The sequence below is a fragment of the Lissotriton helveticus genome, chromosome 9 (assembly GCF_964261635.1).
Source record: "Lissotriton helveticus chromosome 9, aLisHel1.1, whole genome shotgun sequence".
Taxonomy (NCBI): domain Eukaryota; kingdom Metazoa; phylum Chordata; class Amphibia; order Caudata; family Salamandridae; genus Lissotriton; species Lissotriton helveticus.
Genome location: NC_136070.1, coordinates 841,601,187 through 841,620,649, shown reverse-complemented (window position 1 = coordinate 841,620,649; position 19,463 = coordinate 841,601,187). Strand labels below are relative to the sequence as shown.

At 51.2% G+C, this 19,463-nt stretch overlaps 1 protein-coding gene and 1 long non-coding RNA gene across 2 annotated transcripts in view; one reads left to right on the top strand and one right to left on the bottom strand.

Annotated features, from left to right (window-relative positions):
* The window catches only part of BBC3 (BCL2 binding component 3), a 43,503-nt gene extending 35,865 nt beyond the window's left edge, over positions 1 to 7,638 (bottom strand). The window contains exons 1-2 of the mRNA XM_078661013.1: positions 7,423 to 7,638; positions 956 to 1,241 (exon numbers count right to left, since the gene is read on the bottom strand). Coding sequence (XP_078517139.1) covers positions 956 to 1,226 — 271 coding nt within the window. The 5' untranslated portion in view covers positions 1,227 to 1,241; positions 7,423 to 7,638. The remainder of the gene's footprint in view (positions 1 to 955; positions 1,242 to 7,422) is intronic.
* Positions 1 to 19,463, top strand: part of LOC144781926 (uncharacterized) — a 63,036-nt gene that overhangs the window by 30,047 nt on the left and 13,526 nt on the right. The gene's annotated exons all lie outside the window — the stretch shown is intronic.

Below are 19,463 nucleotides of genomic sequence, written 5' to 3'. Positions count from 1 at the left end.
ATTTTGCTTACATTTTTCATCTGTTTCTGCGATACAAGATAGTCTTATCTCCGTAAACACAAAACCAGCAAGGTAAAATTAAAGTATAAATATATCAGTTGTAAAAATGTCCTAGAACACACACACCAGGTTGTCAGTATAGGTTTCTCGTGGTGTTGGCAGCGGTGCCTTTGCTTTCTTTCAACCACTGTGGTCCATAAGTACTTTAATTTCTCTGTTCTCATAGTAATCTCGTCCCAACCCCACCCCACCACAATTCAAAAACATAAAAACAACAAAGACTGGAAATTCTGTTAGTGCTGTACGTGTCATGGGACCTTGAGTGGGTATGCCAGGGCCTCCTAGAGGCCAGTGGGGGTGGGGAAGCAGCAGGGAAGCCCCCGCCCTGCCTCATATAAGGTAAGAGGCACTCTACTCTAAAGGAACGCTAAAAGGTAGAAGCAGCTTAAATCTTAGTATGACGCACCACAACAAAATCACTACAATTAAAAACAAACAAACACCACTTCAGTTAAGCTGAAAAAGAGCAGAAACATTTCTTCAACAAATCTCATACAAGACTTGGTTTCTTTTCATTTTTGTCCTGAGAATTGTTTTGACTTTCCGAGCCTGGAGTAGAAGGCCCAGAACACCAACAAATCACACAACAAAACTCAATCAATTGAATGCAGTAGGTTAATCTAACCTGACTGTTCCTCAACAGGCAAAAAACCTATTGAGGAAGGTGGTGTCAAGCCAACTTTAGGCCTGTTCATGCCATGAGTAATTCATGGAGATGCCTAGTGGGAAATTAACATGACTTGTACTTGAAGAGCAACAGCTGCTTGAATGAGGAAATATCAACATTCCTCAAGTGCAAGAAAGTGGAAACGGTTAATTGTGTGTATTGCTTGCTTTTGGAAAGTGCAATAAATCTGCAGTGGATGTTTTTTTTCAAGGCGGTGGAAGGCCCTACCGTAAACGGAGTGGTCAGCTTGGCAAGTGGCCGGAAAGGTGCAAAGAGTTCTGGTGGGAGCCGAACACGCTGTCTGGGACAGTTGGTACCCGTGGCAGAATGGGTGATGGTCCTGCCCGTGGGGGTCTCGCAGCAGTGTTGGGACTCGTTCACAGTCTTCACAGCAATAAGAGCAAGTCGCACGAATCTCCGACACAAGTGGTCGCGAACCATCGCTCGGATGGCTCTCTACCGGTTCTGGTGGGCTTCCATCCTGAAATGGTCTTGCCATATTGCCCTCTGTACTCTGAGGAAAGAAGAAAAAGGAAACAAGAAGACAAGATTACAACACTGAAATCACAATAGGTTCTGTATTTGCTGAAGAATTCTAAGAGGGATGGATGGGAACATCTATCACCTAAAATGTGGGTGCCATGACACTACACATATGACTGTGGAAGCAATAATGACAATTTCATTTACTACATCAGCGTTTTCTATACAGCCAAGAAGCATTGACTGGTCCAGAGTAAGGTTGTTGTCATACGAGTATAAAGGCCGTTTGTCAGTTAGTCTTTAGTGCTGCCAAATCAACAGCATGACCCAGCACCACACCAACATGCATATTTAGAACCATTCAGATGAAGTTAGCTTAAAGTACCCACACCCTCACATGAAGAACATAAACATCTTTTCTATGTACAGCTAGTGATGTCTAGAAAACATGCATAAGCCACGCTAAGGGCAGCCGAGCACCCTGTCTTTGGCAAACACATAGAAACATATAGCACACTGCAAAGATTTTAGCAGGATGAAACAGATTTTTCTTTCACTTCAGTGTCAAAATAATGATAAAAGGCACTACACACATTATGCTGGTTTAACATGTAACTTGCAGTGCTCTTTCTGCCATGTTTATCACATCCATACAGGTATTTGGCAATAATGGCTTGTGCAACAGAGTGCTGAACACAGAGTACTGAAAGCTCAACCTTGATTCTAGAAGTGCTGAACACAGAGTACTGAAAGCTGAGCCTGGATTCTAGGCACCCCAGGTTGAACACACACCTCTCTAGCTATTAGCAATCACAAATCTCTCCTCCTCCTTAAATCAAAAGACTGCCTCAAATGGTTACGAGAAAAGACGCTCTCCCTTGTGATAATTTACACCCCACTGTTGCATGCCTGCAGTACTTCAGCAGGGAACTTCACCCCTAAATATCCCTCACTGGTTCTTCTACATATACAATCGACTTCAGCCTGTTCACATGGGCACTGCCATGTACCTAGGAGATCCTGGTCCCCTGCAGAGTTCCCCCGGGTTCCATCTTGTCCCCCATCATCTACACTCGCAGATAACAAAATGCATCCATAATGAATGATTGAAAAAGATGTATAATTCGCAACAAATGCCAGAAGGCACCATACACTAATGACACTCAACTGTAGTTTAAAGTCTCCTCTGCTGCACCCATCCAATGTCTCAACTACTGATTATACCTTATTCATACCGGATGTACAGCTCCTACCAGGAGCTCACCAAAATGAATTCTAGCTGGTACAACAAGCAACACATTGTGTTTACCTGGCTCGATGACATTAACCTGGACAGGTTTGAATTCCAACTTTCAACCAATTACATGCTTCTAGGATTCAGCCTAGACACCAATCTTAGGAACACATTGCACAAATGCCTGGTAGCAGCTCTCTCTACTAAAGAAAGTAAAACCATTTCTCCCAAAAGAGACTTCAGAACTGCTGATCAAGCTTTTGTATTCTCGCATCTGGAAGAGGACACTTCCCTGCTACACGACCTCCTAGGCTCCACGCTGGCCCTTTTAAGGACATCCGTCCTACCTGGGGAACATGTCTCAAGGGGAGCCTCAAGAAATACGCTTACATCACCCTTACCCTGCACTGGCTGCCCTCGCCTTACCCCTCCGTCTTCAACACCTGAAGTATGATCTAGAAAGCCATAATGAACAGTACCACTGCCTGCCTCCCTGATAATCTTACCACCGCCGGTGGCTCTGGGCACACCCACAGGTGGGACAAGATCAGAATGGAGTCGTAGAAGTGAAAAACATAAAATACACAGGCAATAGACCTTCCCAGTCTATCACTGAAGATCTGGAACTAATACATGTATCCATCAGAACTGCCCCAATTAAGGAAATAACTGAATTCTGAGCTCTCAAAAAAAAAAACCAGCACTTTCGCTCTTAGAAATCAGCTAACCTTCCAATCACACACACCTCGATTGCCCCATGACAATGCTCTGCTGCCTTTCAGCTACATTTGCGCTACCACATACAAGCCTGAATGAAGGAATAGGCAGGGACTGCGGTAATAAGGACACTAACACCAACAGCCGATTCTGTAACACGTACCCTAAACAGACACAACAAGCCATATTATTACCCAGCTTCATGACACTTGACTTGCAGCCTGTCCTGGTGGCCTGTCGACTGCAGGTGTCAGCAGCAGGCGCACTAACCGGGCCAGCTACCTTACAGGCGTGTAAATAAGAGAAGCGCCGCCGTTTTGCTTTTGCGTGGATATTTTTTCAATTGGAAAGGTTTATATTGGCGCGAACAAGGCCGCGCCGCACACACGTGCTTCTTCTGCTACATCTCAACGGCCTGTGTACTGATAAGAAAATCATAGGACTTGGGGAGAATCAGTCAGTATTGTTCTGTAACCTCCTTACAGTCAGTCATTTACATGGGATCCTACAAGCTTGATGGATTCTTGTGAGAAAGAAGGTACATTTATTCCTATCAAAAATAAGAGAACGAAATCCCTCGACAATCCCACTTCCTCCGTGAAATATGGGCAAGCCCCCCAAAACAACGCGTGGCAAAAGAAGCTAAGTTCAGAGGGTGCCTTTAAAGGGTTCAGTCTAGTGGGGTGCGTTGTACCCCCTCTGTTGGCACTCCCCATCAGAAAACAAAATGCTGCTTGAGGCATCTGCATAGGAAAACATCTGGTGGAGGCTTTTAGGAAAAGCAGTATATATCAGAGTCCCTGCAGAATATCACGGCACCGGCGTACAGTGATGGGTGGCAGAATACACGCAGCTGGAAGCTGTCTCGCCCCAGTGGTGATAACATGAACGATCATCTTAAACTGCATTTTGGGAGTGAGGCACTTTGTCTGCGAGAAGACTGCACGGGTGGTTGATTAAGGGTGAAATTTAGCTTGCTAGCAACTGTTAAAACTTAGAGTCAATTCCCTGAAGTTCAAACACAGGCTAGCCTCTATAGATAGCAGACACTCTTGTTTGATTTGACACATGCAGCACCACGCCCACTGCTCTTGACCTCTCAATGACCACACTTCTGTCGGCACCTTGACAGATGTAATCGTCGATGTGTTGTCTGTGATTGCCAAACGACAATGAGCAAGCTCTGTTTGAGGTTGAATCGATCACCTCGAAGCAAGAATTGAGGGGAAATGTGGCATTACGCGGAGTTTTTACTTTGACTCGTGCGGCTAAAAAGGGGACGTTCGCACACCCACTCCTGCTGCTGCGTGCAGACACAACGCTGAAATGTCTAAAACGCCAGGGCTAGATTTTGGAAAACATGGCTCAGGCACCACGCACTACAAAGACTCCGTTCATTTAAAATTAACAAGATGCTGCCCACCCATTTGGCAAATGACATGTTTTGCTTCAATGGAGGACTATAATAGGGTGTGTGTATGTATATATATATATATATATATATATATATATATATATATATATATATATATATATATCCCGGCGCATCGATAGTTGAAGGCAGTATGGTATGAAAAGCGCGGAAACGCCATAAAATATATAAATCGATTAAAAAATTCAAACTTGGTTGTAGAGAAAAGTCAGCGATTACAGCAGCAATGCACGCCTGAACACAAACAGGGAGATGCTGCCGAGGGAGGCAGTACCCACAGCGGCCGCCGGGGGTCGGGCGAGAGCAGCTCCCAGTGTTTGTAAACAAAGCTCGGGCGGCACCTGCTGCGCAGCGACCCGGGCTGAACCTGGCAAGCCGGGGCTCAAAGAGCAGAGCCGGAGGGGAGGCCGGGGCAGAGAGAGGGGCTGCTGGCAGGAGGGGCTTTACAAGGGGACTTTCCAGGGCAGAAAGTCCAGCCTTCCACGAAAAGGGGAGCCGCGAGGGGGCGCGGACGCCACCGGTGGACGCTTCCAGACAAAAGTATCGATGACATGTTGGGGCACGGTCAGGGTGCTGGGACACAGCGGTGGGAGCGACGGTTGGGCAGGAGACTGGACACTGTCTGCCGAATAGACTGAGGGACGGAGAAGGGCAGACTCGATGCGCAGTGACATTTTGTTCGCTGTCACCGTGTACAAATACATGATTATTGTCGTGAATTTGGAGGGATGTATTAAAAAACAGAAGGGCGCCCGAAAACCGAATAAAATGTATTAAGAAATTTAATTTGTAAAAATTACGCTTTGTTACCCTGGACGGTTTAAAGCTGCTCCTAATTTTTTTTTTTTTAACGGCAGCACGAATGAAACGCGCAAGTTTTATTTTTCCAGCAAATCCAGGGTGCAAAACCTACAGTGGAGCCACAGCACCGCGGGAAGCATGGTGACTGAATGTCGGCGGCTCCTGCGCAGGAGCACTTCAAGTGGTCGAATCTGTGTTTTTCAAGCGAGGCGAATCTGGGCAGCCTGTGGCTGGCTGCGCGTAAGGGGGGGGACGGGGAGGCGCTGCTGCTGCAAGCGGAGGGTCCCCCCCACCCACCTCCCCCACGGCTGGATGTACACAGCCTGGCCATGTGCACCGGCTGCTGTCAGGCGCCCAGTAAACACTGGCACATGGGCTGCTCCCTGGCGCGGACAGGCTGCCGGAGATGCATCGCTAGGATTGCCAGAGATCTGCCGCCCTGCCCCTGCTCTGTCTCAGGGACAGACTGCAGGAGATCCGTCGCCCACTGCACTGCATGGTGCGGATTCCCACCTGTGCAGCGGCCACTACATGTGCAGGGCAACCCTGATCAGGCAGACACATTCCATACTTTAATTTGAGATCTAGACAGTTCACGCAGGCACGGTTTCTGCTAGCATAACGTAAATGGTGGTTACAAAAGCGTTGCCAGTGCATGAAAAGGGCACTCCGTGAAGTACTACCCCTGCTCAGAACCTCGACTCACTGCAGTGACAGCTTCAGTCCCCCACCATCAGAGAATACCCATAGCTACCGCTTAATGTGTGCCAACCGCTATCAATCACTACATTTGCAGCAGTGTGGTCAAGTAGCCCTTCTTCCAAGTGCTGCGGATTGTAGAGTCAGACCCCATCAGAGAAGATAATAATAACAGTCTGATCAGAACCACCGTAGAACGTAGTGTCAAACGCTGCCAGTCAACTGCTCGTAGTGCTATCTCTTGCTAGGAATACTGCAGAGCGCAGTGGCAGCCCATGTTCACCAATGCAAGATCGTGTTAGCCGTCTGCTGTCCTGAACCATCACACAGACAGTCCTGGACCTTACCCAGATCAACCACTGAATACAGCGAGAACTTGTGACAGCCACCACAGCATGCAGTGCCATACACCTCCCACTGCCACTGAATGCAGCGCTAGCCATTGCACAAGTAGTGCAGAAAGCAGAGCCCGCTCTGCACAACATCAACACAGGGAAGTAGCATCTTCACAACAGCACAAAGCAATGCAGATCCAGTGCCTGCACACCACTACAGGCAGCTGATCCTGCCCTACACATCCGTTGAAGTGACATTCCCGCCACAATAGCACCATCCAGTCCCTGCACATCATCACCAACTGCCTCCTGCCTCACAACAGCACCACAGACAGCCGTGGCAGCCACTACACAACACCAACAAAGTAAAGAAATACCATCTACACAAAAGCACTACAGAAAGCACCACCAGCATCTATCTAAAGGTCACCTCAGAAAGCAGAGCCCGCTCTGCACAACATCAACACAGGGAAGTAGCATCTCCTTCACAACAGCACAAAGCAATGCAGCTCCAGTACCCGCACACCACTACAGACAGCTGATCCTGCCCTACACATCATGACCGTCCGTTGAAGTGACATGCCCGCCACAATAACACCATCCAGTCCCTGCACATCATCACCACATGTTTAACTGCCTCCTCCCTCACAACAGCACCACAGACAGCCGTGGCAGCCACTACACAACACCAACAAAGTAAAGAACTACCATCTTCACAAAAGCACTACAGAAAAAGCACCACCAGCATCTATCAAAAAGTCACCACAGAAAGCAGAGGATGTCGCTGGGCAGTGCAACACGGGATGCAGTGCCAGGCAAACAACGCAAAGCTCGCAAAAAGTGAGGAGCCCTTCCCAAAATGCAGTTGCAGTGCAGTACAAAATGCAGCGTCGTGCACCGAACGATCTACCTTGGTCAGAATGCAGTGCTATACAGGAAGTTTTGTGTCAGGAACAGCACGTAAGGACATGAATGTAACGGAGTGCCCCCTCACCTGACTGCTGGCATGCACCGTCCCGCTGCCTCCTAAAGCCGTCTTCTGCACTTCAGGAATCCAAAATCAGAAAAACAAGCAACTTTGATCACCAATATCCAAGGAGTCACTGTCCCTTTAAGTTATGTCTGGAGTCTCTCTCCTCTGCCTGGAGCTGGGCACGCGCCGTTGTTTCCACCCGTCCAGAGTGCGCGTGGACCACTCGTTCTGTCATCTGAAGCGCCGGGCTCGTGAGGGTTGTTTTCCTTCTGCGCGGGGCGTGGCTTCAGCGTTCGGCTCGCGCTCCCAGGCTTTCCTTTTGACAAGTTCGGGCTTGTATGAGGTGCCTCCGAACAGCTATCGCCCCCTCTCTCGGAAATCGAGTATTGCAGCGTGTGTCGAACGTTGGTGGTGGGCTAGGGACGAAAAGATTTGTCACTCTATCCAGGGTCACAGAGAATGTGTTTATGTGCGGGTGTGCACACTCTCCCGCGCTTTCGATTATTTTTTTTGCTTCCTAGAGGGCGGTGCGTGTGAAACAGCTCCGCTAGTTCTGGCGGGAAATTGTGTTTTCAATGCGCAGGCTCCACCTGCAAAAAAGAGTCGGGACCATAACCGACAGTTTTTTGTACGTTTTAGTCGGCGAATGTTAGAGTCGTGTGCCGTCCACCCCGTGCATGGATGACACGCCCAAGCCTGTCCCTCACATAAAAGCTGGCACCGACCCCCTTCCAAACACCCGCACCCTCAGCCACCGCCTTATCTGCACGCTATGAAGGAGGCAGCCCCAACACCAGACCGAACAGGATATCACGAGCCCTCTACAAATGTTGCAGTTATATTTCTAATGTGGACGCAGATGAGGCACTTTTGCGATGAAATGCTATTTTGCAGTTTCTAATATCACAACGCAGATTCATTTGAAAAGTACGCAGCCGAGTTTTGACATAAACGCCTTTGCCACAGCTTTTTATCCGGCTTAAGCCCAATACAATTTTGTAATGTTTAAAATTAAATTAGTCATTTCTTTTCCTGCAGTAACACACTTTTGAACGAGAAGGACACACTAACTACAGAATTACGTTTTAAGGCATGGGCAATGTGCAGCTAGTTGCCTGAAAACTCCTCATGTTAAGGGGTCCCCCCAGGAAAGTAAACTTTCTTTTTGACCCCTGTCTATTCGGTTTGTCCATCTAAAGCTCTCCCCGTCTCTAATTAACTTTACCTCTAACTCTGTGGCTCAACCCAGTATCATTTTAAGGATTTTTGAGGTCCCAGGCAAGACCTAGTTTAACTGCTTTTGTCTGACCCTGTAATAGTCTAACTTATAACATAGTATTGTTAGGCATAATGCAGATTTGAATTACCAGGGAATGGGTTATAGACATTTTAATTTGTTCTGTTCTGGTAATCCAAAATATGCCTGTTACAGTGGCTCTGGCTAGAAATAGTGCACCAGATGCAGTGTCACTGGCCCAATGATGTGATGATCCTACAGCACCCTTATTATGGCTTTTACTTCTTAGTTCAGGTGTAGCGAGGTGGTGGAGATTTTCCTTGCTTAACTGACCCTGGCAAACTGCTTGGCCGGCCCCCTGGGTGTGCGGCCGAGCTGTTTACTAGGGCTGGTTTCGGCCGATTTTGTTACAGGAAGCTGATATTGCCTACTCCCCGTAACAAAAACGGCCCTGCAGGTGCCCAAAACCGTCCGCCACCCTCGCGGCCCACCGGGGAAACGCCGGTGCCCGCTACGGCCAGTCTGGCCCTGATTATGGCCTATGGCATCCTTACTAATCCCCTGAAGAGATAGGACACATAATCATAATACTCTTTTAAAACACTGCATCTCTGGGCCCAAGGAAAGAATGGGAAACATTTAAATGCAAGAAAAATAATGGTTGTCATAACATCTCGATAGGATGAATAACTGAAATTCGACGAATGCACTATATCACATCTAGGAAGTATTCACTCCTGTTTATTCAGAAATATCTCATAATTTGGAAAATTTGACAGATGCTTGCCGCTCCTTAAATATTGGAGATGGCATGCTCATAGAAGTCTTTGTACCAAAACCCTCTTACCTCACTAAACAATTGATGTCAGGTCATTAAGACTTAAGGATCACTCCAAATGGTTGTATGTCAGAATATTCATGGCCGAAATATAGTCTGACATAAATGTGCTAAAAATCGTTTATATAAATACTGCTTTAGTTGGTTTTGTCAGAAACCCTTTCAGAGGGCCAAAGGGCACGCAGGAGTTCCTGGGCCCAACCGTGGTGGTTGAGGCCCTTTACCTCTGATGTTCTAGGCCTGACTAATTATGGATCCTGCTCAACTGGGCTAAGTACCCCTTCTGCACTTGACCCTCAGTAATAGCTGTGGTCCAGCAGTCAATGCTCCCTCGGGTGAGGGGGGGGAGTGTTGATACAGGTCAGTAAACACAACTCATAACTCAAAGTGCAAACAGTATGATCAATAAATCAATGTCCAGCCAAATATTTGCATTGTAAGAAAAGTAGTATTTTATTTCCAACTCTACACATGCAGCGAATTACAACATTAGGAAGCATCAACACAACCCCATTGAGATTGGGGTGCAAGTGGTTGTTAGACTAATACATGTTTCATCCTCCTTTGTGTAAAATGTTAAGAATTATTACCCATTTAATGATGGCTGCATCAGGGAATGCAAACTATCAAGCTGGGCTCAAGAGTTCTCCCTTTGACTCTTTAGCAATTTAGTCAAAAGGGTCTATGTTTCCTCCGCACCGTTAGCAGCGAGTCCCCCGAGGTGCAACTGGCCCGGTTCCCTTCTTACCTGCTCTTGAAGCACAGTAGTGTTCAGCGATGCAGCAGGCACTTTCAAAGCACACCTGCAAGTTTTGCTCAGTTCGGAGAATTTGGTCTGCTTGAGACCCACATGGGAACGCCCGGTGGCGCAGGCGCTCTCTTCTGAGAGGTGCTGCTGGAGGTCTCTCGGATGTTGGAGCAGCTCCCCGTGAGAATCATTTCAACTCCTAACTGGAGCCAGCAAGTATGCAACATCATTCACGGCGTCTCCAGTAGTACTCCGCGGTGAGTCGTGGGTAGTTCCCTCGCAGTGCAAGGCCAACTTGTGTATCATAACCTAAGTCACTTTCTGGTGGCAGCCCAAACCCTTTGGCAACATTAGTACCAACAGCCCCTCCAGGCATAAAGAGTTGCCGCAGTACATGGTTATTCAGGCGCATGGGGGGCGTGGCTTGAATGCCGATGTAAGCAGCAGGGGACTCAGGAGCTCCTCCGCGGCTGCCCTCCAAAACAAATGATCCTGACCAGCAAACTCGGGCCTCGGCACCGCATTTCATGGCGGAATAACCGGTGCCCCTCCTGAAGCAAGTTTCCAATGGCGGCAGGGGCGCTAAGAGGAAGGAGAACGTTAATTCCCCCCTTTGCTGTAGGCTGCCGCCTCGGACGACAAGATGGCGGCCCCGCGCTGAGGATCTGGCGCCTGACTCCAGTGGCGGCAATTGGGATCGGGTGTTGCGGCCCTATTTACGGCACCGGAAGGGAGGTTGCAGCTTCCCTGGACTCTGGCAGTGAGGAGGCTTCGCACACCGGCGGGTGAGGGCAGAAACACCCCGGTGGGTCAGACGCGGTTGCCTGTCCTTAAAATGGCGGCGCCCGGGGCATGATTGGCGCCATTTGGGGGTCGGCGCGGGTTATTCAACTGCCACCAGCCCTGAAAACCACTCGATCAGGGTCGCAGAGGCCCTAGGACTGACCCGGAGAGTGCCACCTGAAGACCTGTAGGCCGGGGCGACCTGGAGCGGACTGTGGAGCGGACTGTGGAGCGGACGGATCTGAAGAGGGGGGTCGGAGCGCGGGACCCAGACCTGCATCTTTGCCTGTGCTGCTCTTGTCGCCGCTGCGACCTGGGCCTCCGCTGTGGGCTCCCCCGGAGAGGCCTGGTTGGGTGTGCCCTTCGCCCTCGCCTTGCCCCGAGGCTGCATCGCTCTTACTGCCGGTTAGGCCTACGAGAGACGTTGGGGGTGCTGCTTCTTGCCCCGGTGGCGGTGGCTGCGCGCCCTCCCCCCTGTGCCTGCCTGCAGTGGAGGGGGCTCCCTGGGGCAGCTGAGATCGGCGGCAGAGAAGGCTGCAAGAAACGCAGATGAGCTTCCACGGGTTGCCTGGTGGGCGGACTATAGCAATGAGGGAGAAGATGGCACACCAGGCTGGGGGATCCACTGATTGGCGGTTCTAGAAGACGAATCTGTGGGACGCCTGCGATCTACGAGACAGCGGGAGCACTACAGTGCTGGTGGTGTGTCGCGGTGGCACTGCGCTGGTTACGGACTCGAGGTGGGATCAGACAGGTGGCGTGCTGGGCCACCTCTTAACAGGCGGGGTACCGGCGACACTATATGAAAACTTCCTGATTGAGGCCAGACAGCCCGACACTGTTAATTTCCCCTGAAGGGTGTTACCACACGTCAGACGGAAGGTGGGTGGACGGCGGTCACCGACCTACACGGCCTTCCTGACGGCGCCGGCGGTGGGGGCCAGCACTGACCTGGAGAGCTTCTGTGAGGAGCGACGCTCTTGCTCTGGGAGCCTTGCATTGGTAGAAGGGGGCACAACGATAATCTCTGACAGTCAGATACAGCGGTGGGCTGGCGACGGACGAATCGGTCCTGCACAAGTTTGGAGTGGTGATTGGGGCTGAGATTTCCGGAGCGGACATCGAGGGGCGGCGGTGCCTTGCTGGTGCGGGGTGGGACTGTGGGCTCCCCTGGCGCTACTAATATCAGCAGTGCCTGACAATTACAATGGGCCAAGTGTCAAAGAAGAAGGGCTTTGAGGTGCTACGCCTGGACGAGCCGGAACAGCACACAGAGGACGAGGATGGCGATGTTGGGAGATGGAGACCGGGACGGCTGGGGACCATACACTGGGTGAAATAATGCAGGCCATTGTGGCCTCACCGGAGGCACTCGAGAAAAGGATGGACGCCATCAGATCGGATCTCACCCTACTGAAGGATGACCATCAGCAACTCAAGGAGAGAGTGGCGACCCATGAAACCACCATGAAGGACATCCCGGATACAGTAACAGCCCTGAATCACTCCTTAAACGAGGTAACACCTAGAGTCAAAGTGCTGGAAGTAAGGGCGCAGGGCTCGCGGCGCAACAATCTCCGCATAGTGGGGATCCCGGAGCACGAGGAGGGAGCGGATCCGGTCCGGTTCCTGGATAACTGGTTGCGCACAGAGGTAGCGCCAGAAGGCCTATCCCCATTGTATGCGCTGGAGCGGGCGCATAGGGTCCCGGCTCGCCCGCCTAAACCTGGAGCTCCACCACGACCAATGGTGGCGGGACTGTTACATTACCGTGACCGGGACTTTATTCTGCAGAGGGCTCGGGAGCAACAGAATTTGCAAATAGGAAACAGTAAGGTGCTGATATTCCCGGATTACACCAGGGAGGTCCAACGTCAACGGTCCTCCTTTCTGGCTGTCAAGAGAAAGCTGCGTCAGCTCCGTCTCCCCTACGCCATGCTATTTCCGGCACGACTGCGGGTAACGGCAGACGAGGAGACCCACTTCTTTCTTACCCCGCAGGCAATGTGGGACTGGCTGGAGGGTCGCGGTGGCGCGGGTGCGCGCTCCTCACGGGCGGCCTAACCCCGAGGACGACAGGCAACTTCTCCGTCGAGGGGGTGGCCCACTTCTCTGGTGGATCAGCGTCAGGAGCGAGACAGTGCAGTGCGGGCGGTGGCGGCCATCAGTCGAGGAGTGGTCAGCCGGGCGAGTAATGACACCGCCGCGAAGAAGAGCGGAACAGAGAGCCCAAGATCTAGTAGCGCCCAAGGACTTTCGGACATGGAGATGCCGACGTCACCCCACAGACAGCTGATGGGATGTTTGGGTGATGGGGCTGCAAAGGGTATGCGGGGCGCATGCTACAAGGGTTGTTGCGCTTTCTGGGCTCGGGGCCCAGTCTGATGTGGGGCAGCACGGCAGACGATGACTTTCCAGGAATGCCGGGGACCCAGCTGCTATGCAAGTTATTCACAAAGGAGGGGGGCCGGGGGGGGGTGGGGTTTCTGGGGGCATTGTGTGCGAGTCACACGCTACCTCTTAGTTACGGATCTATATATGAGCAGTTTGGTTTGGATGAGAACCTGTTCTTGTGTGCCTGTCCTGGGGTGTGGGAGTTGGGGGAAGTTTGAGGGTTGGGTGGGAAGGGGGAGGGACAAACATGTTGCTAGGGGGGGGTTTAGTAGAGCACCTGCATGCATTGGATCCATGGGCACCTCCATAGACCTTAAAGTTATGTCTTGGAACGTACGGGGGATGCACACCATGTGTCGGCGACACAAAATACACGCCTACTTAGTACGGCAGGGAGTGCAAATCGCACTGCTTCAAGAACCTCACTTGACGAAGGCGGAGGGGTTGGCATTACAACGCCCCTGGCGAGGACAGGTGTTTCACACTTCTTACTTGGCTTAGGCCAGGGGGTCATTGATTTGGGTGCGGGCAGGAGTACCATTTCAATGTGTGAGGCAGGTGATTGAACCAGAGGGCAGGTTTACTGTGGTCACGGGGGACTTGATGGGCGGGATATCACACGAGGAAGCATATATGCCCCCAGTGTTGAACAGTCCACCTTCTTTACACAGCTCTCACAGACATTGATGGGGGAACTAACGGGCCCTGTTCTTCTGTGGGGGAACTTTAATTGTGTGACGGACGTGGACCTGGACCGCTCCCACCCACCAGTCCCTGACGCCCCTACTCGTAGAATAGCAGACGCCAGGCGGGACTGGCAATGGACCTGGGGGCTTGCAGACACTTGGAGGGCCCATCATCCTAGGGATCGGGACTACTCTTATTTTTCATCAGTCCATGAGTTTCATGTTAGGCTGGATGCTGTGTTGTGTTCCCCTGATGTCCACATTTTGATCACGATGAGTGAGTATCTGGCTAGGACAACCTCTGATCATAACCCCATCTTAGTGTCCCTGAACTGGGTTCGGCTTAGAATGGCGATTCCTAATTGGCGTCTCCGGCCGGAGGTCTTGGAGGACCAGGTCTTGCGAACCACCATAGTACTGCCATAGAGGACTATTTCCAGCATAACATGGGCACCTCTTCCAGTCTGCATAATGAATGGGATGCATTCAAGGCAGTGATACGCGGACGGTGCATTGGGGAAGCCGTGGGAGTTCGTGGAACTCTATTGAGTGAGGTACAGCAGGCAGAACAACGGCTCAGAGAGAAAGAAAGGGAGAGACCAGGACGGGAGGACATACAAGAAGGGCTACTGAGGGCGAAGGAAGAGTTGGCAACGCAAGTGGAGAGGCTGAGGTGCTTTGATTACAGGGCTTACATGGTACGGGCGCACGCGGAGCGAGATAAGTCCGGGGCGCTCCTAGCTTGGTTGGCGAATCCTGCGCGCAAGGGCACACCGATTCTCGAACTACGGGAAGAGGGGGGACAATCCACTACGGACAGCAGGCCATTAACACGCAGTTCCTGGAATACTATTCCACCCTTTATTGCAGCAAACTGGACCCCAGAGAGCTAGAGGAAGGAGATTTCCTTGACATAGAGTTACCTCAGATTAAAGCGGAAGAGGCGGAGAGCCTGGGCCGACCAGTAGAATTGATTGAGGTCCGGGGAGCTCTCAAGCGTATGGCCAAGAACAAATCCCCAGGTACCGATGGGTTACCATCAGAGTTCTATGTCACTTATATCTACATGCTGGCTCCGCAGCTGGTGTCCCTTTATAATCGACCAAAACAGGAAGGCTACTTACCTACCTCGACGAGGGAGGCAGTGATCGTACTGCTCCTTAAACCGGGTAAACCGGAGTGGGATCGAACAGCGTATCACCCCCTGGCGATGTTAAACATTGACTATAAGATCCTGAGCGGTATCTTGGCAGGTCGCCAAGGTCGCCTTGACGTCAGCAAGAGAATCACGTTCCGACGCCTCACCCACGCACACAAGGCCCTCCACGACCCGGGCCCCAAGTACCTCAACAACCGCCTGACCTTCTACACTCCCACCCGCCAGCTACGATCGACCAGCCATGCCCTCGCTGCCATTCCACGCATTCGAAGAACCACCATGGGAGGAAGATCCTTCTCCTACCTGGCAGCCAAGACTTGGAACTCCCTCCCCATCCACCTCCGTCTGACCCAAGACCACCTCTCCTTCAGGAAGCAACTCAAGACCTGGCTGTTCGAGCAGTAGCGGACCCCCCTCCCCCAAGCGCCTTGAGACTCTCGGGGTGAGTAGCGCGCTATATAAATCCCCTGATTGATTGATTGATTGATTGATTGATTGATTGATTGATTGATTGATGGTGCACATGACAACTCTGGTGCACGGGGACCAGTCTGGGTTCATTCCCACTCGGAACACGGCCATGAATATTCGGAGGTTTTGTCAACTGATGCATGAGGCGGCAGCAGGAGGCGATGAGGCATGTGTACTATCCATAGACATTGAAAAGGCCTTCGATAACCTAGACTAACCGTATCTGTTCCGGGTTTTGAGGGCCTTTGGCTTAGGTGAGGGGTTTGTGGCCTGGACGAAGATTCTCTACTCTCGCTCGACAGCCAGGGTTCGGACGGGGGGGCGATTTCGGCTGCTTGCGACGTGGGCAGGGGGACGAGACAAGGCTGCCCGCTGTCTCCCCTTCTGTTCGCCCTGGCAATGGAGCCGCTTGCGGCTCGCGTGCGGACAGGGAGACACTACAGGGGCCTAGAGGGGATGGGTCAGATGCACTATATTGCCTTATATGCCGACGATTTGTTGATGTTCCTTGCCAATACTACTGATGAACTACGCAGAGCCCGGGAGTTGCTGGAGAGGCTGAGGCGAGTCGCAGGACTCAAAGTTAACTGGGCCAAGACCTGTCTGTTTCTGGTACGGGGGGGCGAGGTGATCCTCCTGAGGGGATTGATGTACGATGGGAAGGCAGTTGCTTACCTTACTTGGGGGTTAGAATTTACCATGAGGCTGCTGATTTATTTGAGGGTAACATAGGGAGAACCCTGCGAACTACCAAGAGTAACCTTGACTTCTGGGGGTCTCTACCTTTGTCGGTTGCGGGACGAGTGGCCCTACTAAAAATGATAACCCTGCCCCATTTGCTTTATTATTTTTTTACACTGTCGCTTTGGGTACCTGGGAAGTGCTTCGCCCAACTCAACTCCGTGGTTTCGAGCTTCTTATGGGGATCAGGGGGACGAAGAGTGGCGCTGCCTACTATGATGCGTCCAAGACAAGAAGGGGGCTTTGAAGCACCTGATTTCGAGGCTTACTACCATGCGGCTCAGTTCCAATGTCTCACACAGCGGATGGCAGGGAAACTGGGAGTCGAGGTAGATCAGAGAGGCAGGGACCTGGGGCTTCGTCACCTGATTCGGATTCTTTTACAGCTTCCAGTGCGTGAAAGAGAGATGTCCAGAGAGTTCCGGGTATTGCGGCATTGTTGGTATAGAGCTCTACGACTCAATAAAGTGAGCCCGGCATATGGCCCGAGATTCCGGTGTGTTTCTGCGAGGAGCTGCCTCACGAAGGGGACTGGCAGCGACTACACGAATGGGAGGAGCTGGGGATCTACTCCATTAAGGATCTATACGAGGATGGTACATTCTTACCATTTCGAGATCTCATGGAAAGACACAAACTGCCTGCTCAGGACTTTCTTCTGCACGCGGCAGTGACGGCGGCTGTGCGCAAACACTGGAAAAAAGGGTTGGAGGAACCACAGGTCTTCCTCCCTTGCCAATATGTGGTCACCTCCGCGGGTAAGTTCAAGGCGGTTACGTGTTTGTATCGGAGACTGACACAGGGCTTGAGGGCTCCTCTAGAGAAATTGCGCACTAAATGGGAGGCTGATCTGGGAACGCCTATAGAGGCAAAACCCTGGGAGATCCTAATGGAACGGGCATGGAAGTGCTTCCGAAACTGGAGATTCCAACTCATCCAATTCTATGTGTTTCATCGGGCGTACCTCACTCCTTACAAAATTAATGCATTTTTTGGCTCCCGCACTGCCTGCCCGCGATGCAGACTGGAAAATGCAGAGTTTATGCACATGTTCTGGGATTGTCCATTGCTTCAGGGGTATTGGGGAGAGGTTCTGGCCAAATTGACAGAGGTGACGGAAAGGGAACTGCCGCATACTCCAGGGGTGTGCCTGCTACACTGGTTCCCCCACACTGCCCGCAACAAAACCACTAGTAAGTTCCTGGATTTGGGGTTAGTCCTAGCCAAACGTGAAATCACTAGCCATTTGAAGGCGGTCACAGCCCCCAGTGTTGCACGCTGGCTGCAGGACTTTATAAAGTGGGCGGACTGCAAGAGAACCCTCCGGCTCCAACTAGCTCAGAGAACTGACAATGACAAGTTGTGGGACACGGCAAGAGCCTGGGTGGCAATGGTGGATCTGATTAAAAAAAATCCGACTGACGATGATGACTGATCCTTCCGGCTAAGGGTGTCCCCTTTGCTACATGAGACCACAGCCACAGGCTGTAGGGTGAGAGGGTGGGTGGGTAGATCACTAACGTGGGTGCATCCTCCTGGGGGGGACATATATCACTGTCATAGGGAATCTAACGAGTGTGCGGAATAAATAATGTGCAACAAGTGTGCTGTTAGGGTAAGCGACATGTCTGAGGGGAGGAGGGAGGTGGGGCTAAGGGGGGGGGGACCAGGGTGGGGGGGTTGCGTTCTTTGGTTTCTGATCTGATGAAAAGATGCCGACAGTGCTCGCATAATCTAGGGGCAACACGATTCAGCCCCTCAGGGCTATGCCACATGACGGATGGGAAATGACACCCACATCAGGCAGGACCACTCTCCTCGCGACACAGAGAAAGGAGGTCTAGACAAGCTAACGAGATGCGAGGTTATGACATGATGTGGGCACAACTGTCCGTTGAGTTCTGCAGGTATAATGTATTTTATAAGATTGCATGTATGCTACATCTGAGCGAAATATGAAAATTCAATAAAGTCTGTTTTAAAAAAAAATGGTTATACAGACGCAGGCTCTTCTAGCATAAGAGCCCCGCTCAGACCTTCACAAGTCTTGGCACTCCTTGAAGTGGTCATTTTAACAGTGGCCCACGCGGGCATTCCGGATCACAACAGCATGGCGGTACGGGTGCAGCAAGACCCGCATGGTGCTCAACACGCAGCACAGTCTACAACTGATCTCTTCTGGTATACAGTGGTCGCTGAAAAAATGCTGCACACATTAATGGCCCGATCAGTGCATAGCCAAATCCTCACACCTCGCACAGGGAGTCCTCACGGTATGGCTCCCCACTAGACCTGCTTCCTCCAACGCTCTCCTCTTCCTCACAGGGGACACTTGTCTTGGCAAGCAGACAGGCGCTGGTGCTCCAGGCTCCAGGGCAGGTCGACTTGGTTTCCCTGATGTCCCCTCATCCAGCAGAGAGACTACAATGCCTTGTCCCCCAGTCCTGGTCACAGGACAAATATTGCATAGCTTCCCCTTCTCACACAGCCCATCTGGGTGCTAGGCAAATGACACATTTGTGGGGACTCAAACCCCCCCTTTTGAAGCCATTTTTTTTCCAGACACCAAAGGTGATTTAGGGTCTGGGTCTTTGAAGTTTTATGCTGGGATTCTGCTTCCTTTGAAGTGGGCACTTCTCATTTTCTTCTTTCTTCATGAAGATGTCTGTCACAGCAGGCATGACTCCAAAGCTGATTGTCCACAACACAATTCATGGGAGTGATCAGAGGTCACATCTGCATGTCAGCCACAGTAATATGTGCATCAAATGGTAATCCCAACCGCCCAGTCCTACTCTTTATGATTCTCTTATCAGCCCCATCTCCCTTCCTGAGATGTATGCAGCCAGGCCCCTTCCTTGTGATCTGCCACTGCATTAAAGAGCAGTCTTTTGAAATGCAAAGGGAGTCTCTTCCTTTTTCTCTCCTGTTTGTCCCCACCGAGCTCACAGGAATTCAGCACTTCAGAAGGGGGTTTACTCTCCTCCTCATGTCTTCACCAGACA